The sequence below is a fragment of the Lepidochelys kempii genome, chromosome 1 (assembly GCF_965140285.1).
Source record: "Lepidochelys kempii isolate rLepKem1 chromosome 1, rLepKem1.hap1, whole genome shotgun sequence".
Taxonomy (NCBI): Eukaryota; Metazoa; Chordata; order Testudines; family Cheloniidae; genus Lepidochelys; species Lepidochelys kempii.
The window spans coordinates 172,943,344-172,965,220 of record NC_136380.1 but is presented as its reverse complement, the minus strand read 5'-3'; the positions used below and the strand labels follow the sequence as shown (position 1 = coordinate 172,965,220).

Sequence of the window (21,877 nt, the reverse complement as noted above, 5' to 3'; positions counted from 1 at the left end):
TGGGAAGGCCAGCCCTGGAGGCTCCTGAGCAGTGAGAACTCAAGTGTCACTGTGAGTGGGTGACTGAAAAATGCATCGTTGTGGTGTCTTAGAATATCTGTTTTTAAAAAATGAGATCTTCACAACTTAAAAAGTAATGCCCGGAAAGAAATCCCTCCTGATTTTCCTTCTCATTTATTTACCTGCTTGTTTTCCCTATTGGATCTTTCTACCCTTTGCAGTGTATCAATAATGACAATGAATGATTGAAAAGTCCTTGAAGAGGTAATGAGAAATGTTCTGAATATGATATCTTGGGTTTAACAAATCTGTTTCTGCTTGTTATAGCCATTACTGGCGCTAATAGTGTTTATATATATATATTGTTAGGGGAGTGAAGTGTTGAATCCAATGGCGTAATGCAAAAATAAGTTAGTAATCAGGAAAATGTGCAATGGTTTACATAATGGTGACTATAAATTTGCCTGAATTCCTAATCTGAGTCCTTCATTCAGACAAAAATCCCATTAACACCATGGGAGTTTTGCTTAAAAGAGGACGTCAGGATTGGGTCCCTACATTATCTGTAGGAGATAGAGAGATCATAATCCTCAATATTCATACAAATTGTAAGGTCACAACTTCTGTTTAAAAAAATGACCACTAAGGGAATGTCTATATGGAGAGTTAGTGTATAGCAAGCTGTGGTGTACATCTACAGTGCTCTAGTGCAATGGTTCTCAAAGCCGGTCCGCCGCTTGTTCAGGAAAAGTCTCTGGCATGCCGGGCTGGTTTGTTTACCAGCCACATGCACAGGTCCGGCCAATTGCAGCTCCCACTGGCCGCGGTTCGCCGCTCCAGGCTGCAGGAAGCGGCGGGGTCCAACGGATGTGCTGGCCACCCTTCCCGCAGTCCCCATTGGCCTGGAGCAGCAAACCGCAGCCAGTGGGAGCCACGATCGGCTGAACCTGCGGACATGGCAGGTAGACAAACTGGCCCAGCCCACCAGGGGCTTTCCCTGAACAAACGGCGGACCGGCTTTGAGAACCACTAGTGTGCTACATGCTAGCTGGCCATTTGGACACTGCTACCACGCACTAAAAGTTCCATAGTGCTTTTTGACCCATTGATGTTTCAAACAACAGTAGATCAAAGTGCTCTGTGGAACTTTTAATGCCCAGTCGCTATGTTCACACTGCAATTTATTATGTGACTACTAGTATGCTGCAGATTTATACCCCAGCTTGCCATGCACTAACTCTCTATATGGACAAGTTCTAAGAATCCAGTGTTTTAAATCAGGGGTTCACAGGACAAATTATTTGGTGGCCTCATAGTGCAGCCACCAACTGTTCCAGGTGGCCGCTCTCACACTTTTTCGTAAAATACTTAATTAGCTGTAGGAAAAACAAAGAAATATGCACAAATACATGTCCAAATCATTGTAATTGATTTAATGCTAGCTAAGAATTCTGTTGTGAAAAGGCTGCTGCCTCACTACCCCAGGGCTGAACCCAAAGCCTGAGCCCCCCCCTACCCCCTTCGGGGAAGGTGGAGACACTCACTGGCTGCCTGGTCCACCCACATTGTGCCCCAGGTATCTCCATAGCAACCAATATCAAGGTGGTGTACCCAGGAGCAACGAGGAGGGAGAGGGGCTGCTGCTTTGCCCACCCCACCCACCATCACAGCCCAAGAGGCTGTGGACACAAGGAAAGCCCCTGGTGACCACATCTGAGAAACGCCGTTTTAAATTAAAATAGTATTACTCAAATAAGGAAATTCATTTAATACCTTTCCCCTACCAATATTTCACAGCCATGCTACTGTCCAATGATCACAGATAAGGCTATGCATACCCTGAATCTTGCAGTGTCCATTTGTGAGGGACCAGATATCCTGGAAGACAGCTCACCTTCCTCTTTGAGCCTACCCCTAATGTTAGGTTAAATGTTTCCAGAGGGCTCATAGCCTGGTCCCTTCCTCTTTCTTGGGACAAAGTGGCCTCCTTTGCATATTATGGACAGAAGGAGGGGCCATGTTGCCTTTAACTTCCCTAGAGGATGTTTTCTATTCAGTGGTGTAACTGTGGATTTGAAATATTTCACCTTGTCCTTCTGTTGTTTAATGAATATTTTTTTTCATACAAGCTTTGAAAAAGAGAGAATTTGTTACAGATCTACCACTTTTATGTCACCATTTTGTGAAATGTATTTGATAAGGTAAAATAAGGGAACATCCTAATACAGTTTAAAGAGAATTAATTTAAATTTTGAGAAGGTCAATGGCATTTTTGTAATTAATCATTAGAAAATAATATTTAAAATTTGTTTATGCTTCTTTTAAAGATTGCTCCCACATCTGACAATGATTTTGGGCGATACAACTGCACAGCTACTAACAGAATAGGAACGAGACATCAGGAATACACCCTTGGGCAAGCCGGTGAGTATATTGTGTCCAAGTTACTATATCCATACCTTTGTATTTTTACCACTGTGAAGTACAATTGGACTTTTTCCGTTCACTTAATTCCACTGGAGCCTTTAGAACTGTCTTTTTAGTCCTCATAAAATGTGACATTGTGTAGGTAAAACAAACTGGTTCTCACAAAATAAGATCTTCCCAAAATTTTTGCACTGAACTTGAACTTTAATGGGGTAACTCTTGTTTTATGCCAGTGTAAGAAAAGGAGAATCAGGTCCATCTCTTTCATTTTTGCATCCAGTGTTTCCATGTGAGGACCAGGATCAGAACTAAAAGTGCTGAAATACTGCAGCAAAGCCTATTTTCAAGAGATGTATAGTCCAGGTCTGCCAACTAAAAGTGCAGAATTTTTCCTCCATTTTAGAAGTCCAGTTAAATCCATGGGTTGTACAGGTGTAATTTAGAGCAGGATTTGGCCCAAGGATTTAGGATTAAATTAATTCAAGCTGTCAGACTTTTGGATGCTAATTGCAACAGAACTTTTGGAAGTTTTTAAATTCATCTAGAGGATTGTAGATTAATTTTAAAATAAATTTGTGTATTCACCCTTTGGCAGTGCTCACAAATATGCTCGGTTTTGCAGAGTACTGAGTATGTGGAAGGATTTTTTTCTTGTTGAATGACGAAAAGAATACACCAGATTTGGTTTCATAGCATTTTTTCACTTCTCACATGTCAAATGCCAAAATAGAGCAGTGAAACTTCGCCAAGTTTACAGGATCAAAAAACAGTAAGGGCCAATTCTTTAGATGATATAAATCAGCATAGTTCTGCTGAACTCATTCCAATTTACAACCACTGAGGAGCTGGTCATAGATCATTTTTCTACTTTAGCTAACTAGAGTTACATAAAGGAGGTCTTGGTGTTTTTGTTTTGTCTTTTAGTAGTGTAAGGAATTATTTTATACGATATTTTTCTGCAATCTGCTTTGTTGCAACTGTAATAAAATGTAAGGCTAAAGAATAAGATATACTCTTTACAATCCTAATGGGAATATATATTTGGTATTATTGCTACTTTATGCATTTTCAGACTGAAGGGAGACTGTCTGATGTTTCCTTTACTTTTACTTTTAAACTTTTATAACACATTGCACTATAGACTACACTTTTATTTCAGTGTTTCAAGAGTTGCAGAAGCAAATTGTGTTATTTATTAAGGGGATTTACTGTGTAGAAACCATGCACAGCTTTGAAAGTTTACCCCATTACCTCTAAAGAAAAGACGGTTTTAAACATCTTTGATCTTTCTGGTTGTGGTACATCTCTCCTTTGTAACAATTATCAAAACAGTTGTGCTGCCAACAGTAGCTGAAAGTATTATTTATCAGAAACTAAGTAGACTTTCCATCCAACTTTAAGTGAGCCTGGTAAACACTCGAGAAAAACATTTTTGATCCTACTTTGGTTTGCCTTTGCCCCCTGCCAGTGAATCAAAATATATATTCCGGGAACCTCCTAATCTGCCTTTTGCATAGAAACACCATCAGGCTCCAAGCATTACACATAAAGCGAATTCCTTGCCCTACCTCCTCACTCAGCCTCTCCACAACTCAGAACCTCCCACAACTTAGAATCCACTCCCAGAAATGAAAATATTTTACCTTAGTTGTGTAGAAATAAAACAGAAAAGATCTGCTTGTGGAACATTTACTCATGTTGGTGAGTATTTACTGAAGTGGTCACATATAATGGGGCTATTTGTGTGAGTAAGCTTCTACAACTAGGCCAAAAACACACATGTAGCAACTTATCTGATTATCTTCTAGTGTCCCCACTTACTTGGGTTCAAGACTTTAGACTAGTCCTCAGTTAAAATAGTGCATTTGATATGTTAAAAGTTTAGTCCATAACTAAGAAAGTTCTGTACTTCTGAAAATTAGAAAATACTTGCACAGTAAATCTATTTCCCTAAGCTCTTTCAATGATTAGCTCTCCAAAAATCTTCACATCTGTAGAGATATAAAATAGTAAAAGAGAGAAATCCAATTCCAAGACCAAATCTCTGAAATAATAGAGAAAAACAACTCTTCCCAGGTGAAGAGGGTGTGACTCCAGGACAGGGCATAAGGAAATGCTTGTTGTCCAGTGTTATGTCATGTGCATTCCAATGAAATCCAATGCATCCGATGAAGTGAGCTGTAGCTTACGAAAGCTTATGATCAAATAAATTGGTTAGTCTCTAAGGTGCCATTAGTACCTTATTCCTTTTCTTTTTGCGAATATAGACTAACACGGCTGCTACTCTGAAACCAATGAAATTTGAATATGACAAGATGAATATCTCTTCCTATCCCCCGTTTATCCCCGCTACACACACGCGTGCACACACACACACACACACACACACACACACACACACACACACACACACACAAATGTCCAGCTCTCCTCTTGGCTCCTAATACTTCCTCTATTGTAATAAACCAGTTACACCCTCCCAGCTGTTAAAAAACTCTTATTTCCTCCTCCCCAATGGCAAGACATTGATTCCCTCCATTCAAACCTTTCTCCCCGTTTACAGGTCAGCAACCTCCCCAAAGCATGATATTAGTACCTACAGTAATGGTCCATATCCCCACAGCTTACAATAATGTCATGCAGTCTTTTGAGCTTGTCACGGTTCCTCCCCCACTCTGAACTCTAGGGTACAGATGTGGGGACCTGCATGAAAAACCTCCTAAGCTTATCTTTACCAGCTTAGGTCAAAACTTCCCCAAGGTACAAAATATTACACCTTGGACTGGCCGCTACCACCACCAAACTAATACTGGTTACTGGGGAAGAGCTGTTTGGACGCGTCCTTCCCCCAAAAATACTTCCCAAAACCTTGCACCCCACTTCCTGGACAAGGTTTGGTAAAAAGCCTCACCAATTTGCCTAGGTGACTACAGACCCAGACCCTTGGATCTTAAGAATAATGAACAATCCTCCCAACACTTGCACCCCCCCTTTCCTGGGAAATGTTGGATAAAAAGCCTCACCAATTTGCCTAGGTGACTACAGACCCAGACCCTTGGATCTTAAGAATAATGAACAATCCTCCCAACACTTGCACCCCCCCTTTCCTGGGAAATGTTGGATAAAAAGCCTCACCAATTTGCATAGGTGACCACAGACCCAAACCCTTGGATCTGAGAACAATGAAAAAGCATTCAGTGTTTTACAAGAAGACTTTTAATAAAAAATAGAAGTAAATAGAAATAAAGAAATCCCCCCTGTAAAATCAGGATGGTAGATATCTTACAGGGTAATTAGATTCAAAAACATAGAGAACCCCTCTAGGCAAAACCTTAAGTTACAAAAAAGATACACAGACAGAAGTAGTTATTCTATTCAGCACAATTCTTTTCTCAGCCATTTAAAGAAATCATAATCTAACACATACCTAGCTAGATTACTTACTAAAAGTTCTAAGACTCCATTCCTGGTCTATCCCCGGCCAAGACGACTACAGACAGACACAGACCCTTTGTTTCTCTCCCTCCTCCCAGCTTTTGAAAGTATCTTGTCTCCTCATTGGTCATTTTGGTCAGGTGCCAGCGAGGTTACCTTTAGCTTCTTAACCCTTTACAGGTGAGAGGAGCTTTCCCCTGGCCAGGAGGGATTTCAAAGGGGTTTACCCTTCCCTTTATATTTATGACAGAGCTTTACTGTAAAATACTGTGGTTTTTCATAAAAGAGAAGTCAAAGTTAAAGTTGGTGTTATAGGCTTGACAGACAAACACTGACTTTTTAGCACTTCTGTTCTCATTTCCAAAGCTAAGTGTGTAAGATATAAATTCTCAAACCAACCCTTAAGTTCATGAAGTTTCCCAAATTTAATTCTCCAACCTATGTAATTAGAGATACTCTGCCATGCAAATTCTCTCAGAATTATTTTTTTAAATTATGGCATATATACCATTTAAAAAAAATCAATTTATCATTTCCCTGCAGTCTATGCAGACACAATCATCTCTCATGTATAGTGTTTCCTAAAGTAGTGTTTTGTACTAGCATAAAGCATAAAGAAGGGGCTAATATCTCGCATAGGGTGTACTTGCATTAGATATAACACAGACAATTGGTCAGGAAAAGTGATGAAAACCAATGGTGCATAAATTATAGCAGCCCAAAAAAATAATCCCATGTGTACTTCAGATTATAGTAAAAACATATTGCAGTTCCCTTTGCCAATGCTACATCACCTGCTGCAGTTAATCCTGCTGCAGTACATATGTCTACTTAATTTCAAAATACACAATATAGACCCAATCTTGAAAAATCTAAAGACTGGGTGTGCTTTGCTATGCAGCACTGGTCCTTAAGTGATTTAATTTTAATAACTAGTTCCTCTGCAGACTAACCTGTTTCTATTTAAAATCAATCAAACAAACAAAACTAATATTAAGAATTATGCTTGCAGGAAGATATGCAGGTTTGTTATAGCCATGTCAGTCCCTTAGAGAGACAAGGTGCTTGAGGTAATATATTTTTTTGGATCAACTTCTCTTGGTGAGCGAGACAAGCTTTCAAGCCCTTCAAGTCTTCCAGGAAGACACCATAGATTGTAATAGGCAAACTACGTACACTCATCCACGTATTTCTTCTGCCCCTATTTATATGTGAGTCAAATTCTTTACTCATCCAACACTAAACCCCAGTCTTGTAAACGTTCACTACTAGGCAAAGTCTGTTCTATATTGAAGAGTCTCATTTAAGTCCATGAGACTCTTCACAGCATTAAGCAACATACCAGGGTCGGGTGTTAAGTCAGTGATACTCAACATATGACTCTTCCTCAGAATGTATATCTTCAGGGCCACATACACAGAGTTTGACTCAACTGTCCTACTGGCTATGCCTGTGTTTCTGGTAGACTAAGCAGAACACTGATCTCAGGTGTATTTTCTCAGGGAGAGCAGGGCAGTTGTTACAACAGTATGTAAGCTGTCAGAACCACTTTCCCATTACTGTGAAATGCAAAAACAACTTGTTGCTAGAACCTTTCTTTCACTCCATGAATCCAGGAGGTAAGGAGGAAGAGAGAACAGAAAAAAGTACCTCCAGTCTCCTTCCTAGCATTCAGGAGGGGAAAAGAGAAAAATTCCAGCTAGCAGAATCAGAAAGAGTTTCTACATAATCAATGTCACGTCATAGAATTGCTTTGTGATGTTTTCCTTGTAATGTTGTGAATATGTGACTACACTGTATTATCACCACACATAGGTCCAAAGCTTCAGCTGGTGTAAACTGGAAGCCAATGGAGATACGCCAGTTCAGATCAGCTGAGGTTTTTGGCCCAAAGTCACAAAACAACATCACAACACAACCCCAGAATGGTGAGTGATTATTTTATTGCGCTCTCTCTCCAACTTCACTTGCTGCTACAATGGCTCATCAGCTCTTAAAGGGTGACTATATAGGGTACAAGTCATTCTTTCACAGTCATAAGCAATTAACATTTGTTTTATCATTAACTTTATTAATTTTTTGCAGAATGACCCTTAATATCAGCTTCAAAATATTAGTTAAGAAAAATTATGACATTTATAAGAATGTACTTGCTGCAGTGAATTCTTACTTGACAGACAGGAAATTCAGTTTAATAAAGTTATTCAAGTCAAGGGCAAAAATGTTTGCAAAACAAATATTGTACAAATGCTATACTCCCACCACTGATTTATTTCTACTTTTTTATTCATTTATACCACAGATGAGACTGATGTCACTTTTTCAGATTTGCACTTTTCCACCTGTGGCAGTAATTTATTTCAATCGCTTCTGTATAGTCGTTGACCAGCACTTATTGAAAAATATGTAGCAAAGTTCTGTTCAAATCAAGATAAATCAAGCCACATTTAGTGAGGAACAGTATATGAAAAAAGAATTATTATTAGTTTTGAAAAATGTTGTATTCAGTTACATTATTAATCATATACTGTATTTGGCCTTTGTAAATGGCAAAATGTGAAATTCACATTGTATTAGATACCCACTTTCTGCTAGTAGCTCTAGTTACAGTGCTATTATTAATTAATTATTATTTATTTAGTATTTATATTGCAGTAGTATCTACAGGCTTTAGTCAAGTCAGGGCTCCAGTGTACTAAGTACTGTACAAAGATATAGTAAATGTCAGTCCCTGCCTCAAACAGTTTCAATCTCAGGTCCTGTCTACACACAAAACATGCTCCAGTTTAACTAATTGATTTAAAAAAAAAATACGTTGAACTTTACACATGGATGAGAAGTAGGTGAGAAGGAGGAGAGGAAAATCCAAGAATAATGAAGAACAGAGCAATCAGAGGATTCAGATCATTGACAGCTGATTGGTTGCTAGTTTTACTGTCCAGACTGCTTTACTTTTGGTTGATTAGGGAGTCCTCTTAACAATGCTCATTCTAGGTGAAATGCTGGCTATTTAAACTACATGGGTACTGTAACATTGACTTCAGTATAGCCATGATTTCACCCTCTGGTTTTAATTGGAAGCATTAATCCTGGTGTACTCTGTGTGTATATATATATATATATATATATACATAAACTTCCATTAAGCAGACAGCATTAAACAAATTCGCTTCTATGGTAAAAGTCCCAAACACTTATTGTTTTACTGAATTGTTTTCTGTTAAAGCACTACAGGATTCACTTGCTCCTTGGTGTGCTATTCTGCTTGGTGTGGGCAGTTTTACCCACTGCTTGGTGTGGGCATTATTTTTTCCCAGCCAGTAAGATAATATTATTTTATTTGTGTTGTACTTTCTGTAAGTTGGAAAGTGCTCCTAAGGCACAATGCCATTGTCTTTTTTCTGCTGCCAAACTTTAAATATTAGACTCAGTGATGATACAAATTTGCAGCTGTACTGTTTCTTATGGTTAACCCTAGTTATACAGAGCTGTTGAACCAGTCTATACTCCAGACACTTTTATTTACAGCTATACAAACAACTGGATTATTTTAGTTTATTTTTAGGGTGTGATCCTGCAAGGTGCTGAGGATCCTCATTTCCCATTAAAGCAATCTAATTTGGAGTTGCCCAGTGCCTCCCAGGAGGTGTTCAACTCCTGGCAATACCAGGCCCTTTGTATCTTCCCCTTCTTCATTGCCTGAGTATTTGAATAGCTGAACAAACAACTTTTAGAATGCAAAAGTCCCATTATTTTTCATCTCTTTTCACTCTGAATACATTATTTCACATCATAGCCTCAACTTTTAATACAGAAGTCTACTAAAACTGTGTGGTTTTTTTCTAGGACAGGCTTAGGCTTGACAAACCAGGTGAGCTTGGCAGATTGTCCCATTGGCTTTCAGAGCCTGAGGTGAGAACATCCATTCCTGGATTTGCCTAGGTCCAGTTGAAGCATAATATTACGTGAAATCTTAGTGTGCAGGAAGAAGACATTGGTTATTAAACACACATTCTACCTTTTGGTTGAGATTTTAGTAGTATTATTTCAAATGGTTGTGAACCATGAATAGAAAGTTGCATTGCCAACAGTGATCTTGAAATTTATCATTTGAGTCAATATTTTTTTAAAACAAAAAGTGGTTTATGTGAAGTTTGTGCCAGGAAGAGACAAACACAAGCATTTTGGAAGAAAGATCAGTATGAATTTGATGCTTATCAGCATGATGCTGGACTGAATTAAGGCAATCCAGGAAAAACTCACTTGGGGCTCCCCAGCCACACTCCTACACAAGACCTCCTAGTTCTCTTGGTGTAGCAGCAGGGTTCACAGTTCAGATGAATGGGTCAGTTCACCTCTCTTGGAGCTGTTGGTTCAGTCTGTTTGCAGATTGAGACAGGCACAAGATACATTAATTTCATGGGTTTTTTTTGAATCCATGAGGGCTATCTTTTATTTTAAAAAAAAGGGCAGCTGAGAGTCTGATGTTATCACATGACTCCAGGAGCTGCAGTTGCACACATAGGCCTATTGTGCCTATGCTTTAATCTGGCCCGGACATGAGTAACATGGCAGTAGCTACAGCAGTGAATAGTGCACATAGGTAATTTGCAAGCTAGGCTACCTCATACAGCTCTGCCGGTGAATTTCAGACTTGACTTGCCAAACTCTTGTCATTGTGCAAAACCACACACAACATAGTGTAGAACATGAAAATGCTCAATATTCAACAAAACATTTAACAGTATTTAGAAGGGGTAATTTAGAAGGGGTAATGTGTGTAATTTCAACAATGAGAGATTGGCTATATAATCCCTTTGTTAACATGCAAGAATAGAGATTCTGACATGAAATTGAGGTTAAAATATACTCTGTACTTGCATGGAGACTAGTGAGACTTCTCATGCTATCATATTTCACCAAAAATGCCTTTAAGCATTACGACAGTAAGGTGAGATGAAGAGACATGAGATGAAAAGTGAATGGGAAGAAAGGGTTGAGTGTCAGGGCCTGAGGTGAAGGGAAGACTCCTGTTGCAGAGACAAGTTATGCTCAAAGCAGGGTAAGGTTCATCCAACAGTGACATCTGTCACGTGATCAAATTTCATAGCTTACAGATCCCTGTCAGTTGGGTGGTGGGTGAGGGTTGTCTTTTCAAATCGGCTTTTACTGGGTCAAAGTTGAAGATATTTCTTGCAGGGAAAGTTGGTAGGCATTTGAAGCAGTTGTCCATCCCACCTTAGAGAGGGTTTGGAAACAGTTTGAGAGAGAGAGCAGGACTGCTTAGTTGGAAAACACATCTCTTCATTCAACTTGAATTTGTACCATTTGATGTTTTTGATCATTCAGAGTGAATTTATTAAAGTAAATGGAGTTTTACTAGGGAGGGGAGAATGAAGCTGTAGGAAAAGAAAGAAAAAAATGGAACGTCACTATCTAAATATCTATACCTGACTCCTCATTCTATTTTTACACGAAGCTTCAGTTAAACTGATAGAGCCAGATTTGACCACATTTATTCATGGTGAGTTGTTCCTTATCCTCTGAAGAATCCTGCTGAAATAAATGAGATTTCTGAGCCAGGCTCTTTCCTGAGATAGATTGTGGAGGTTAACATTGCTGTTGATAGTTACAAGCCTCACTATTTTTTGAGCGAGAACGAGAGACCCTCTCACCAAAGATTGATCCTGCAAAGTGTTGGGTACTGTGACCCCAATCCTACAAAGCAGTTAATAGACACATTCTGAACGTTGAACAATGGCTTGATCCTTCTTTCATTGAAGTTCCTGGCAAAACTCCCATTAACTTAAGTGCTGCAGGATCAGACCCCAAGTGAGTAGTCCCATTGGAAGACTACTTACATGCTTAAAGTTAATATGCGTATAAATGTGTAGGTAGATCAGGGGAATGCTCACTGTTTTGCAGGATTGAGTTCATATTTGTTAACTAACTGCAAAACTGGACTCAGTTCATGAGTCTCCTAATGCTCTTTTTTTTTGCTCTCCATTGGGGAAAAAAATGCTATTACCCATCCTGAAGGAGATACTAGATACTTTAATTTCTATTATTTAAAGGAAAATAATGCTCTGGTTTTTTTGGTTGTGTCCAGTAATAGTGTCCTGTTTTACTTTCTTTGGATGACTGACTTTTTTTTTCTGAAGTGTATTGCACTTCTCTATACTTCCATATTCTGTAACAGAATAGAACTTGGCTACTCTTTGAAATGCATGGATGGCATTCTTTAAAGGATGTGCCTTCAATGTGCATTATGAGAAAGTGTTTGAGGGTGTTTCACATTTTCTGAAGTAGTTCCCTTTTAAACATTTTGGCACGTTGTTAGCTATCATGAAAAATATTTTGCTAGGTCTTCACAACAGCTTCACTTGATGCGCAGGTTTCAGAGTAACAGCCGTGTTAGTCTGTATTCGCAAAGAAAAGGAGTACTTGTGGCACCTTAGAGACTAACCAATTTATTTGAGCATAAGCTTTCGTAAGCTACAGCTCACTTCATCGGATGCATACTGTGGAAAGTGTAGAAGATCTTTTTATATACACACAACGCATGAAAAAATACCTCCTCCCACCCCACTATCCTGCTGCTAATAGCTTATCTAAAGTGATCACTCTCCTTACAATGTGTATGATAATCAAGTTGGGCCATTTCCAACACAAATCCAGGTTTCCCCCCCCCCCCACACACACACACACACTCACAAACCTACTCTCCTGCTGCTAATAGCTTATCTAAAGTGACCACTCTCCTTACAATGTGTATGATAATCAAGGTGGGCCATTTCCAGCACAAATCCAGGGTTTAACAAGAATGTCGGGGGGGGGGGGTAGGAAGAAAAAAGGGGAAATAGGTTACTAACCACTAACCCAGGAACCTATCCTTGCAACAAAGCCCGTTGCCAACTGTGCCCACATATCTATTCAGGGGACACCATCATAGGGCCTAATCACATCAGCCACACTATCAGAGGCTCGTTCACCTGCACATCCACCAATGTGATATATGCCATCATGTGCCAGCAATGCCCCTCTGCCATGTACATTGGTCAAACTGGACAGTCTCTACGTAAAAGAATAAATGGACACAAATCAGATGTCAAGAATTATAACATTCATAAACCAGTCGGAGAACACTTCAATCTCTCTGGTCATGCGATTACAGACATGAAAGTTGTGATATTGCAACAAAAAAACTTCAAATCCAGACTCCAGCGAGAAACTGTTGAATTGGAATTCATTTGCAAATTTGATACAATTAACTTAGGCTTGAATAGAGACTTGGAGTGGTGAAGTCATTATGCAAGGTAACTTATTTCCCCTTGTTTTTTTCTACCCCCCCCCCCCCCAGACGTTCTTGTTAAACCCTGGATTTGTGCTGGAAACGGCCCACCTTGATTATCATACACATTGTAAGGCGAGTGGTCACTTTAGATAAGCTATTAGCAGCAGGAGTGTGGGGTGGGAGAAGGTATTTTTTCATGCTTTTTGTGTATATAAAAAGATCTTCTACACTTTCCACAGTATGCATCCGATGAAGTGAGCTGTAGCTCATGAAAGCTTATGCTCAAATAAATTGGTTAGTCTCTAAGGTGCCACAAGTACTCCTTTACTTGATGCGCAGTAACAAAAAGAAACTGAACATTTAATCATTTGGCAGAAATTATACTCAGATCTGCAGTAAGAAAGAAAACAAAAATCCTTTCTGCACCTATGATGTTTCCTCCCATATGCCATGTTTATCATAATGAATTATATACAAAACTAAAAGAGTAGGACAGAGGAACCCACTGGATAGTTTTGGGAATTAGCAGCAGGCTCTATTGGATAAGAGTCTCTTTAAAAGGGTAACCAGCAGTGGCTAACAGAGGTTGGAGGAGAGGAAGGCCTGTTGGAGAGTGGAATTATGTGTTTCCTAGGATGAAGGTAAGGGAAGGTATAAAAGTATAAGGCACCTATCATCATCAAACCTGAGCACCTAACAATCTTTTTATTGTATTTCACAGCCCCTCTGTGAGGTAGGGAAGTGCTTTTCCCACTCTTTTACAGATGGGGTACTGAGGCAAAGAGAGACTAAGGCCATATCTACACTACCACTTATGCCAGAAAAACTAATGTTGCTCAAGGATGTGAAAAACACACACCATAAAGTGGTAGTTTACAGCACTGTGTCAGTGGGAGAGTGTCTCCTGCTGACATAGCTACCACTGTTCATTGAGGTGGTTTTAGCATGTCGTCGGGAGAGCTCTATGCTATTGGCATAGAGCAGCTATACGAGAGATCTTATAGTGGTGCAGCTGCATCGGTACAGCTGTGCCGCTCTAAGCTAGGTAACAGGCCCAAGGTCTCACAGGAATTCTGTGGTGGAGGACAGAATTGTACCCAGGTCCCAAGCTAGTTCCTTCACCACCGGACACCCTTTTTCTCCACAGAGGTACAACAGTCACTTATAGTCTCCTCTATCTCCCATTTTCAATGAGAGTTAGAAAGATGAATGTGTCTTTAAATAGCTTTTTGAATCTTGTGTCTAAATGAACTGAAAATTATATTAAGTACTGACAGAAGTTCATATTGATTCTTACTTCATCCCAGATGGTTTGATCATTCGTAGATGAAGACTTCATTTTATGTGAATAGTTTAGTACATGGATAAGTTTTAGTCATCTTCAGACATCTGCACAGCTTTGTACATGTCTCTGACATACCACTCTGAAACAGAGGAATAAATTTCTTCTTATATTGTAGGATAATGAATAGTAGAATGTGAAATATGCAAGTAGGAAGCAAATTGCATAGAGGCCAGTTTCAAATATATAAAAAGAGTCTAATAACATGTGATTTTTTTGTCTTCTGCATGTACAACAAAAAATGCTTGCCAGTACTTGTCATGCACTACCATGTATATAAAATGCCCATGTACAGTACTCATCTGCTGAATCACATGAAAAACCTACAGGACCAGGCAAGTTTAAAAAAAAAAGAAAAAGAAAAGACTCTTTAGTTAGTTGGGACATGTTATATAAAGCCGAGTTCCTGCTTCTGAAAATGTAGAGACTCTGAAATAGATTTCTCACTTTTATTTAATATCTTAAAATCTCAACACAAACACCTATGATTAATATTTTTATTGTTCTTTTCTGCTTTGAAAACTGTGCTCTAGTTTTTGATTACAGAGAACATATTTCATCTCCAAGTTAGACTGCAAATTAATCCTTAAAATGCAAATAGAACAGAAACCTTTCAGAAAGATCCTTGACAATACTTTGGAATCCAGTCCAGGAAAAAGAAATGTGTATGTTTGACTGCACCGCAGAATTTTATAAAAATGGCTAAATAGTTTTGTATGAATATTTTTATATTTTGCTTTAATATTTTATTTTTATGACAGATTAATCTGTTTATAGGAATACAGAATCTGAATTCTCTATTTAGATAGAAAGCATAGCTGATTTAAGTTTGATTTAAAAGCTGCTATTCCCCTTTACTTAGTTATATAGTGAATAGGGCAGTCAAGCGATTAAAAATATTAATTCTGATTAATTGAATGATTAATCACATTGCTAAAGAATAATAGAATACTATTTATTTAAATTTTTTGGATGTTTTCTACATTTTCAAATATATTGGAGGTTTCTAACCATCAGAGGAGTGAAGTTTTGGAATAGCCTTCCAAGGGAAGTAGTGGGGGCAAAAGATCTATCTTGCTTTAAGATTAAACTCGATAAGTTTATGGAGGAGATGGTATGATGGGATAACATGGTTTTGGTAATTAAATATTCATGGTAAATAGGCCCAATGGCCTGTGATGGGTTTTTAGATGGGGTAAGATCCAAGTTACCCGGGAAAGAATTTTCTGTAGTATCTGGCTGATGAATCTTGCCCATATGCTCAGGGTTTAGCTGATCGCCATATTTGGGGTCGGGAAGGAATTTTCCTCCAGGGCAGATTGGAAGGCCCTGGAGGTTTTTCGCCTTCCTCTGTAGCATGGGGCACGGGTCACTTGCTGGAGGATTCTCTGCTCCTTGAGGTCTTCAAACTACAATTTGAGGACTTCAATAGCACAGATATAGGTGTGAGGTCTTTTTTAGGAGTGGTGGGTGAAATTCTGTGGCCTGCATTGTGCAGGAGGTCAGACTAGATGATCATAATGGTCCCTTCTGACCTAAATATCTATGAATCTATGAATCTATATTGATTTCAATTACCACATAGAATACAAAGTGTAGAGTGCTCACTTTATATTATTATTTTTATTACAAATATTTGCATAGTGAAAACAAAAGAAATAGTATTTTTCAATTCACCTAATGCAAATAATGTACTGTAATCTCTTTATCATGAAAGTTTAACTTACAAATATAGAATTATGTACAAAAACTAACCACACTCAAAAAATAAAACAATGTAAAACTTTAGAGCCTACAAGTCCACTCAGTACTACTTCTTGTTCAGCCAATTGCTCAGACAAACAAGTTTGTTTACTTTTGCAGGAAATAATGCTGCCCGCTCCTTGTTTACAATGTCACCTGAAAGTGAGAACAGGTGTTTGCATGGCACTGTTGTAGTAGATGGCGTCACAAGATATTTACCTTCCAGATGAGCTAAAGATTCATATGTTCCTTCGTGCTTCAACCACCATTCCAAGGACATGTGTCCATGCCGATGACGGGCTTTGCTCGATAATGATCCAAAGTAGTGTGGACCGACGCATATTCATTTTCATTGTGTGAGTCAGTTGCCACCAGTAGAAGGTTGATTTTCTTTTTTGGTGGTTCAGTTCTGTAGTTTCCACATTGGAGTGTTGCTCTTTCAAGACTTCTGAAAGCATGCACCACACCTCATCTCTCTCAGATTTTGGAAGGCACTTCAGATTCTTAAACCTTGGGTCAAGTTCTGTAGCTATCTTTAGAAATCTCACACTGTTTGGCAAATCTGTAGTGAAAGTGTTCTTAAAATGAACAACATGTGCTGGATCATCATCCAAGATTGCTATAATATGAGATATATGGCAGAATGCAGGTAAAATAGAGCAGGAGGCATACAATTCTTCCCCAAGGAGTTCAGTCACAAATTTAATTAACATTTTTTTTTTAGTGTCATCAGCATGGACACATGTCCTCTGGAATGATGGCTGAAGCATGAAAGGGCATATGAATGTTTAGCATATCTGGCATGTAAATACCTTGCAAGGCTGGCTACAAAAGTGCCATGAAAATGTCCGTTCTCACTTTCAGGTGGCATTATAAATAAGAAGCGGGCAGCATTATGTTCTGTAAATGTAAACAAAGTTGTTTGTCTTAGTGATTGGCTGAACAAGAAGTAGGACTGAGTGGACTTTTAGGCTCTAAAGTTTTACATTGTTTTGTTTTTTGAGTGCAGCTATGTAACAAAACCCCCCTACATTTGTAATTTGCACTTTCATGATAAAGAGATTGCACTACAGTATGTGTATGAGGTGAATTGAAAAATACTACATTAACTCGTTGCTTAACATTGTAGTTATGTTCCTGAAAAATGCAACTTTAAGTGAAACGATGTTAAGTTAATACAATTTCCTCATAAGAATTAATGTAAACAGGGGGAAAATTTTCTTCATCAGACAAAAACCTATACTATATAAATATATATATACGCACATTATAAGTTTTAAATAAACAATTTAATACTGTACCCAGCAATGATGATTATGAAGCTTGGTTGAGGTGGTAAAGTCAGAGGGTGGAAGAGGGTGGAATATTTCCCAGGGAATGCCTTACTGCTAAATGATGAACTAGCATTTGACTGAGCCCTCAAGAGTTATCCCATTGTTGTTAATGTAGCCTCACACTCTGCAAGGCAGCAGGAATGGAGGGAGGGGAAACAGCATGGCAGACAGAGACCGAGACACACACCCTGTGTGACAGAGAGAGAGATGCACATTGCCCCAAGCCCCCACCAGCTGGCTGCAATGGTCTGCTCTTCCTGCAAGCAGTGGACAAAGCAGGCGGCTGCCAAACAACATTATAAGGGAGCATTGCACAACTTTAAATGAGCATGTTCCCTAGTTGATCAGCAACGTAACAATGTTAACTGGGACGACTTTAAGTGAGGAGTTACTGTATATCTTTTGTTTATCATTTTTAAACTGCAAATATTTGTAATAATAATATAAAGTGAGCTCTATATACTTTGTATTCTGTGTTGTAATTGAAATCAATATATTTGAAAATGTAAAAAAACATACAAAATATTTAATAAAGTTCAATTGGTATTGTATTGTTTAACAGTGCAATTAATCATGATTAATTTTTTAACTGTGATTAATTTTTTGAAGTAATTGGATGAGTTAACTGCGATTAATCAACAGCCCTAATAGTGAACAAAAAAAGTCAATCCACTCTTGTTTTCCTCTAAATTAGCTTGATTGTACTATGAAAGAAAGACAGAAGAGAACCATCTCCTTGGTGAAATGGAGTATGTTTATATGCACTTTAACACTGTTTAATTGTCCATACAAGAATGTTTGTTTCTTTTACTTGTGGTTTCATATCACTGGACTATAATGTAAACTTAACTATTTAAAACAGAACCTGAAGTCATATGCATTAAAATATTTTATAACCTATTTTTTTCTGAGGAGGCTGTTTGAGATGGATAATCAAGTGCTTTCTGTGGATTATCTGATTACTACTGTTGAATTAAATTGATGTTTGTTCTTTTCTAGATGTGCCATCCAGTCCCTACGGAGTAAGAATTATAGAGTTGTCACAGACTATTGCCAAGGTCTCTTTCAATAAGCCAGATTCACATGGAGGTGTGCCCATTCATCATTACCAAGTGGATGTGAAAGAAGTTGCTTCAGAAACTTGGAAAGTAGTGCGCTCCCATGGAGTTCAAAGTGAGTCTGTAAAAAAGTTAAAAAAAAATTATTAAGATACTATCAAGGAGTAATAATATAAATTCTTGTTATCTGAGTTTGTCTCACCTATCAATATTACTTCCTGGGTCATATCCTCAGTTCTTGTAGATAGTTCTGTTGACTTCAGTGGAACTAAACCTATTTACATAAGCTGAGAATCTGGCCTTTTATAGTCTTTTAAATGTTCATTGACATTATTTCTTGGTTTTACAGAAGTCTGGTAAACAAACCTAAAGTTATTCAAAGAGTAATGATTTTGATTTATTTATTATGCCAGTTATGCAATATGAGGAACACAGTTTGCAAAGTGATCAATCACAAAGAAGGGAAATCACAGAAGAATTAAATTAAGAGTCTTGAATATGCTTCACTGTGCATTTAATTAAGAAATATTAAGAGGGCTAGTGTGTGCTATTTAAATCCTGATGATGAATTATTGATTTTAGCTACTCTATAACCTTTTATATACTAGTTAATCTTTGTTACATATGTTTTAAAACATATTTATAAACTATTAATAACTCGTATCTCTTTAGTGCTAAAATAAATGTCCTGAGATATTGCATGGTTGAGATGCTGGACAGATGGGCCAGAACTTGGCCAACCTGTGGCCACTTGACACCACTCTGAAGACACAAAATGTCTATAAGTCTCATCTAAATAGAGTCACCTGAGGATCCCCCTGGCATCGGCAAGTCAGTTGCATGCCTAGAGGAGACAGAAGGGTGTTGGCCAGAAGGTGTTGCAGTACAGCAATCCCTCTCAGGCCCTCTCCTGCCCTTGGGTGTTGTTCTCAGCTGGTATAGGTTAGAGTAGCCCCGAGACTCCTGATTTACACAGGGGCTGAACTAATTTTCATTGTCTACAGGATTAGGGGAACACAAATGTGTCCAATCTCTCTGACTCTCACACACATGTTCTGTGTTTAGCATAGTCCAGTCAAATCAAGAGGATAGGATTAGGGGTTCAGCCCCAAATCATCTCCTTTTAATCTTTAGTATGGTATTATTATAGCTATTGAATCAGAATGTGGCTCATTTATTTTGTTGCCCAGAAATATATTATTAAGATTTTGGTCAATTTGACTGTTACAGTTAAGGGTGCACAAGATATATATTCAAACATCCTGTTTTCCCACCTCTTCACTTCATAAAACCTTCACTTGTTGGTTCTCACATTTTCCAGATTTACTTTCCTGAACCTGAATTTTTGAAAGTTTGAACACAATCTTTTTGACAGTTTTCCAGATATGAAAGGATCACACATGCATGCATGCACACACACACATTTTATATATAAAGTATACAATATTCCCATTGTAAAATATATATATATATATATTCACCTTTTTCAAAAGGGAATATCTTAAAATTAAAATTTTTAGACCTGGTTTGGAAATTTTCTGATGGCATATTTTTCTGTTGGAACATGCCAATTTGTCTGTGGTAGACATATTTGCAGAAATATTTCAATATTGATGAATGCTTGTTAAAAAAAAAACTGGAAAAAGGTGTTCTCATGTCATTGAAATGTTCCATTTTGACCTTTTCAGAATCAGAAATTTAAATTTTCCATTTTGAATTTATATTTGTTTCAAAGCTTTATGTTATATAATCTAAAATATAAAAGGAAAATTGGAACAAAACATTTCAACTTTATCTAAGTGAAATGTTTTGATCAGCCCAATATATAAACATATATAATGTGTTTTTAGAATTTTGTTTTACAGTCAATTTAGACCTCTTTTTTTTGTAAATTGCAGAATTCCCTGTGAAATAAAAAGATCCAGTTCCCATCCAGCTCTAACAGTTTGATTGTAAACTACAAAAATTATGAGCAGTATTGAAAAAAATAAGACATCTACTGCAGAAAATGTAATGAATTTTTCAATGGTGATCTTAAAACCAGGTGTATTGTGCAAATGTTCACAACTATCTAAGACCTGAATGGGTCTTAAGTGGTGCCTAGACCTGTGCTGGACTTTTTTTAACTGCTGAGTATTTCAGTGTAGTCAATTGAGTCTAACTAGGTATTTAAAGATTACTTTTAAAAATAGTTATTTTTCTCCCAGCTGCTGTTGGTCTCGCTGCTGCCCCAAAATTATTTTCCCACCTTAATTCCTGACAAGGTGATGCAGTAAGTCAGTGTGAGCTCTAGCGTTAAACTACAGATCTCTAAATAGGAGCTGACCTAAGCCTTCACTCAAAACCTGAACCAACTCCACCATTTTTAAAGATTCAGATAGGACTGGTTATTCTAGAGCTCTGTCTTTATCACAGATATGAAATAGCATGAAATAAAACAAACCAGTGTATAAAGTGAAAATTCACCTTTTGTAGTTGCCACAGTTTCTAGCACCACCTGCCCTTGGATGATGCTGCCAGCAGCAGGAACCAGTCTCTCAGCAGTGGCTCCATGCTCTTCTGCTCCCTGCCTCACCGCTGACAAAGAGAAGAGCCTGGCTTGGAATGGCACCCCTGAGTTCCAACACTGGGTGCCAGGCTGCAACACCACTCCCCCCAATTTGATGTCAAATACGAGTGAATGACATTCTGACCTGGCACACAGGATAGCAATGGGGGCACCATTTCAGGCCAGGCTATTCTCCTTGTTGGCGGGGAGCAGAGCCACATGGAGCTGGCTGTGGAGTTGTTGGTCCCTGTCGCTGGCAGTAGTATTCAAGGGCTGGTGATGCTAAAATGGCCCTCCAGAAGCCTGGCTCGGTAGGGAACTGAGGGTGAGGGGATGGGAGGAGCTGGTGCCACCACTGGAGCAAGGGTGCATGATCCATGCACTGCTGCCTGGTCCAGGCTGTCATGGCAGCTCCCTCTCGGGGAACCCTGTGCGGGGAAGGCGAACAGGGCTGGATGTGGGGCAGAAAGTGGATAGCAGGGCTGGATGTGGGGATTTATATATGGCGATTTCAGGTATTTTATTAATGTAAATCTAATAAAAATAAAATATTTTAATGGATATAATGAAATAAAATGAATTTAAAAAAAATAAAATGAAAAAAAGTATATCCCAGAGCTCTAGTTATTCCCATCCTTCCAATTCTGCAAGATTTTGCTGTTCATAATTTTCAGTGGAAATACCACAAGAGAAAAG

At 38.4% G+C, this 21,877-nt stretch overlaps 1 protein-coding gene across 4 annotated transcripts in view; it reads left to right on the top strand.

The window, feature by feature from the left end:
- NCAM2 (neural cell adhesion molecule 2) overlaps positions 1–21,877 on the top strand; it is a 558,500-nt gene that overhangs the window by 414,693 nt on the left and 121,930 nt on the right. For all 4 annotated transcript variants that reach the window (XR_012161242.2, XM_073363287.2, XM_073363298.2 and 1 more), the window contains exons 11-12: positions 2,328–2,424; positions 18,575–18,748. Coding sequence is in view for 3 of the 4 variants with exons in the window: in XM_073363287.2 (XP_073219388.2) it covers positions 2,328–2,424; positions 18,575–18,748 (271 nt within the window). In the remaining variant the exon portion in view is untranslated. The remainder of the gene's footprint in view (positions 1–2,327; positions 2,425–18,574; positions 18,749–21,877) is intronic.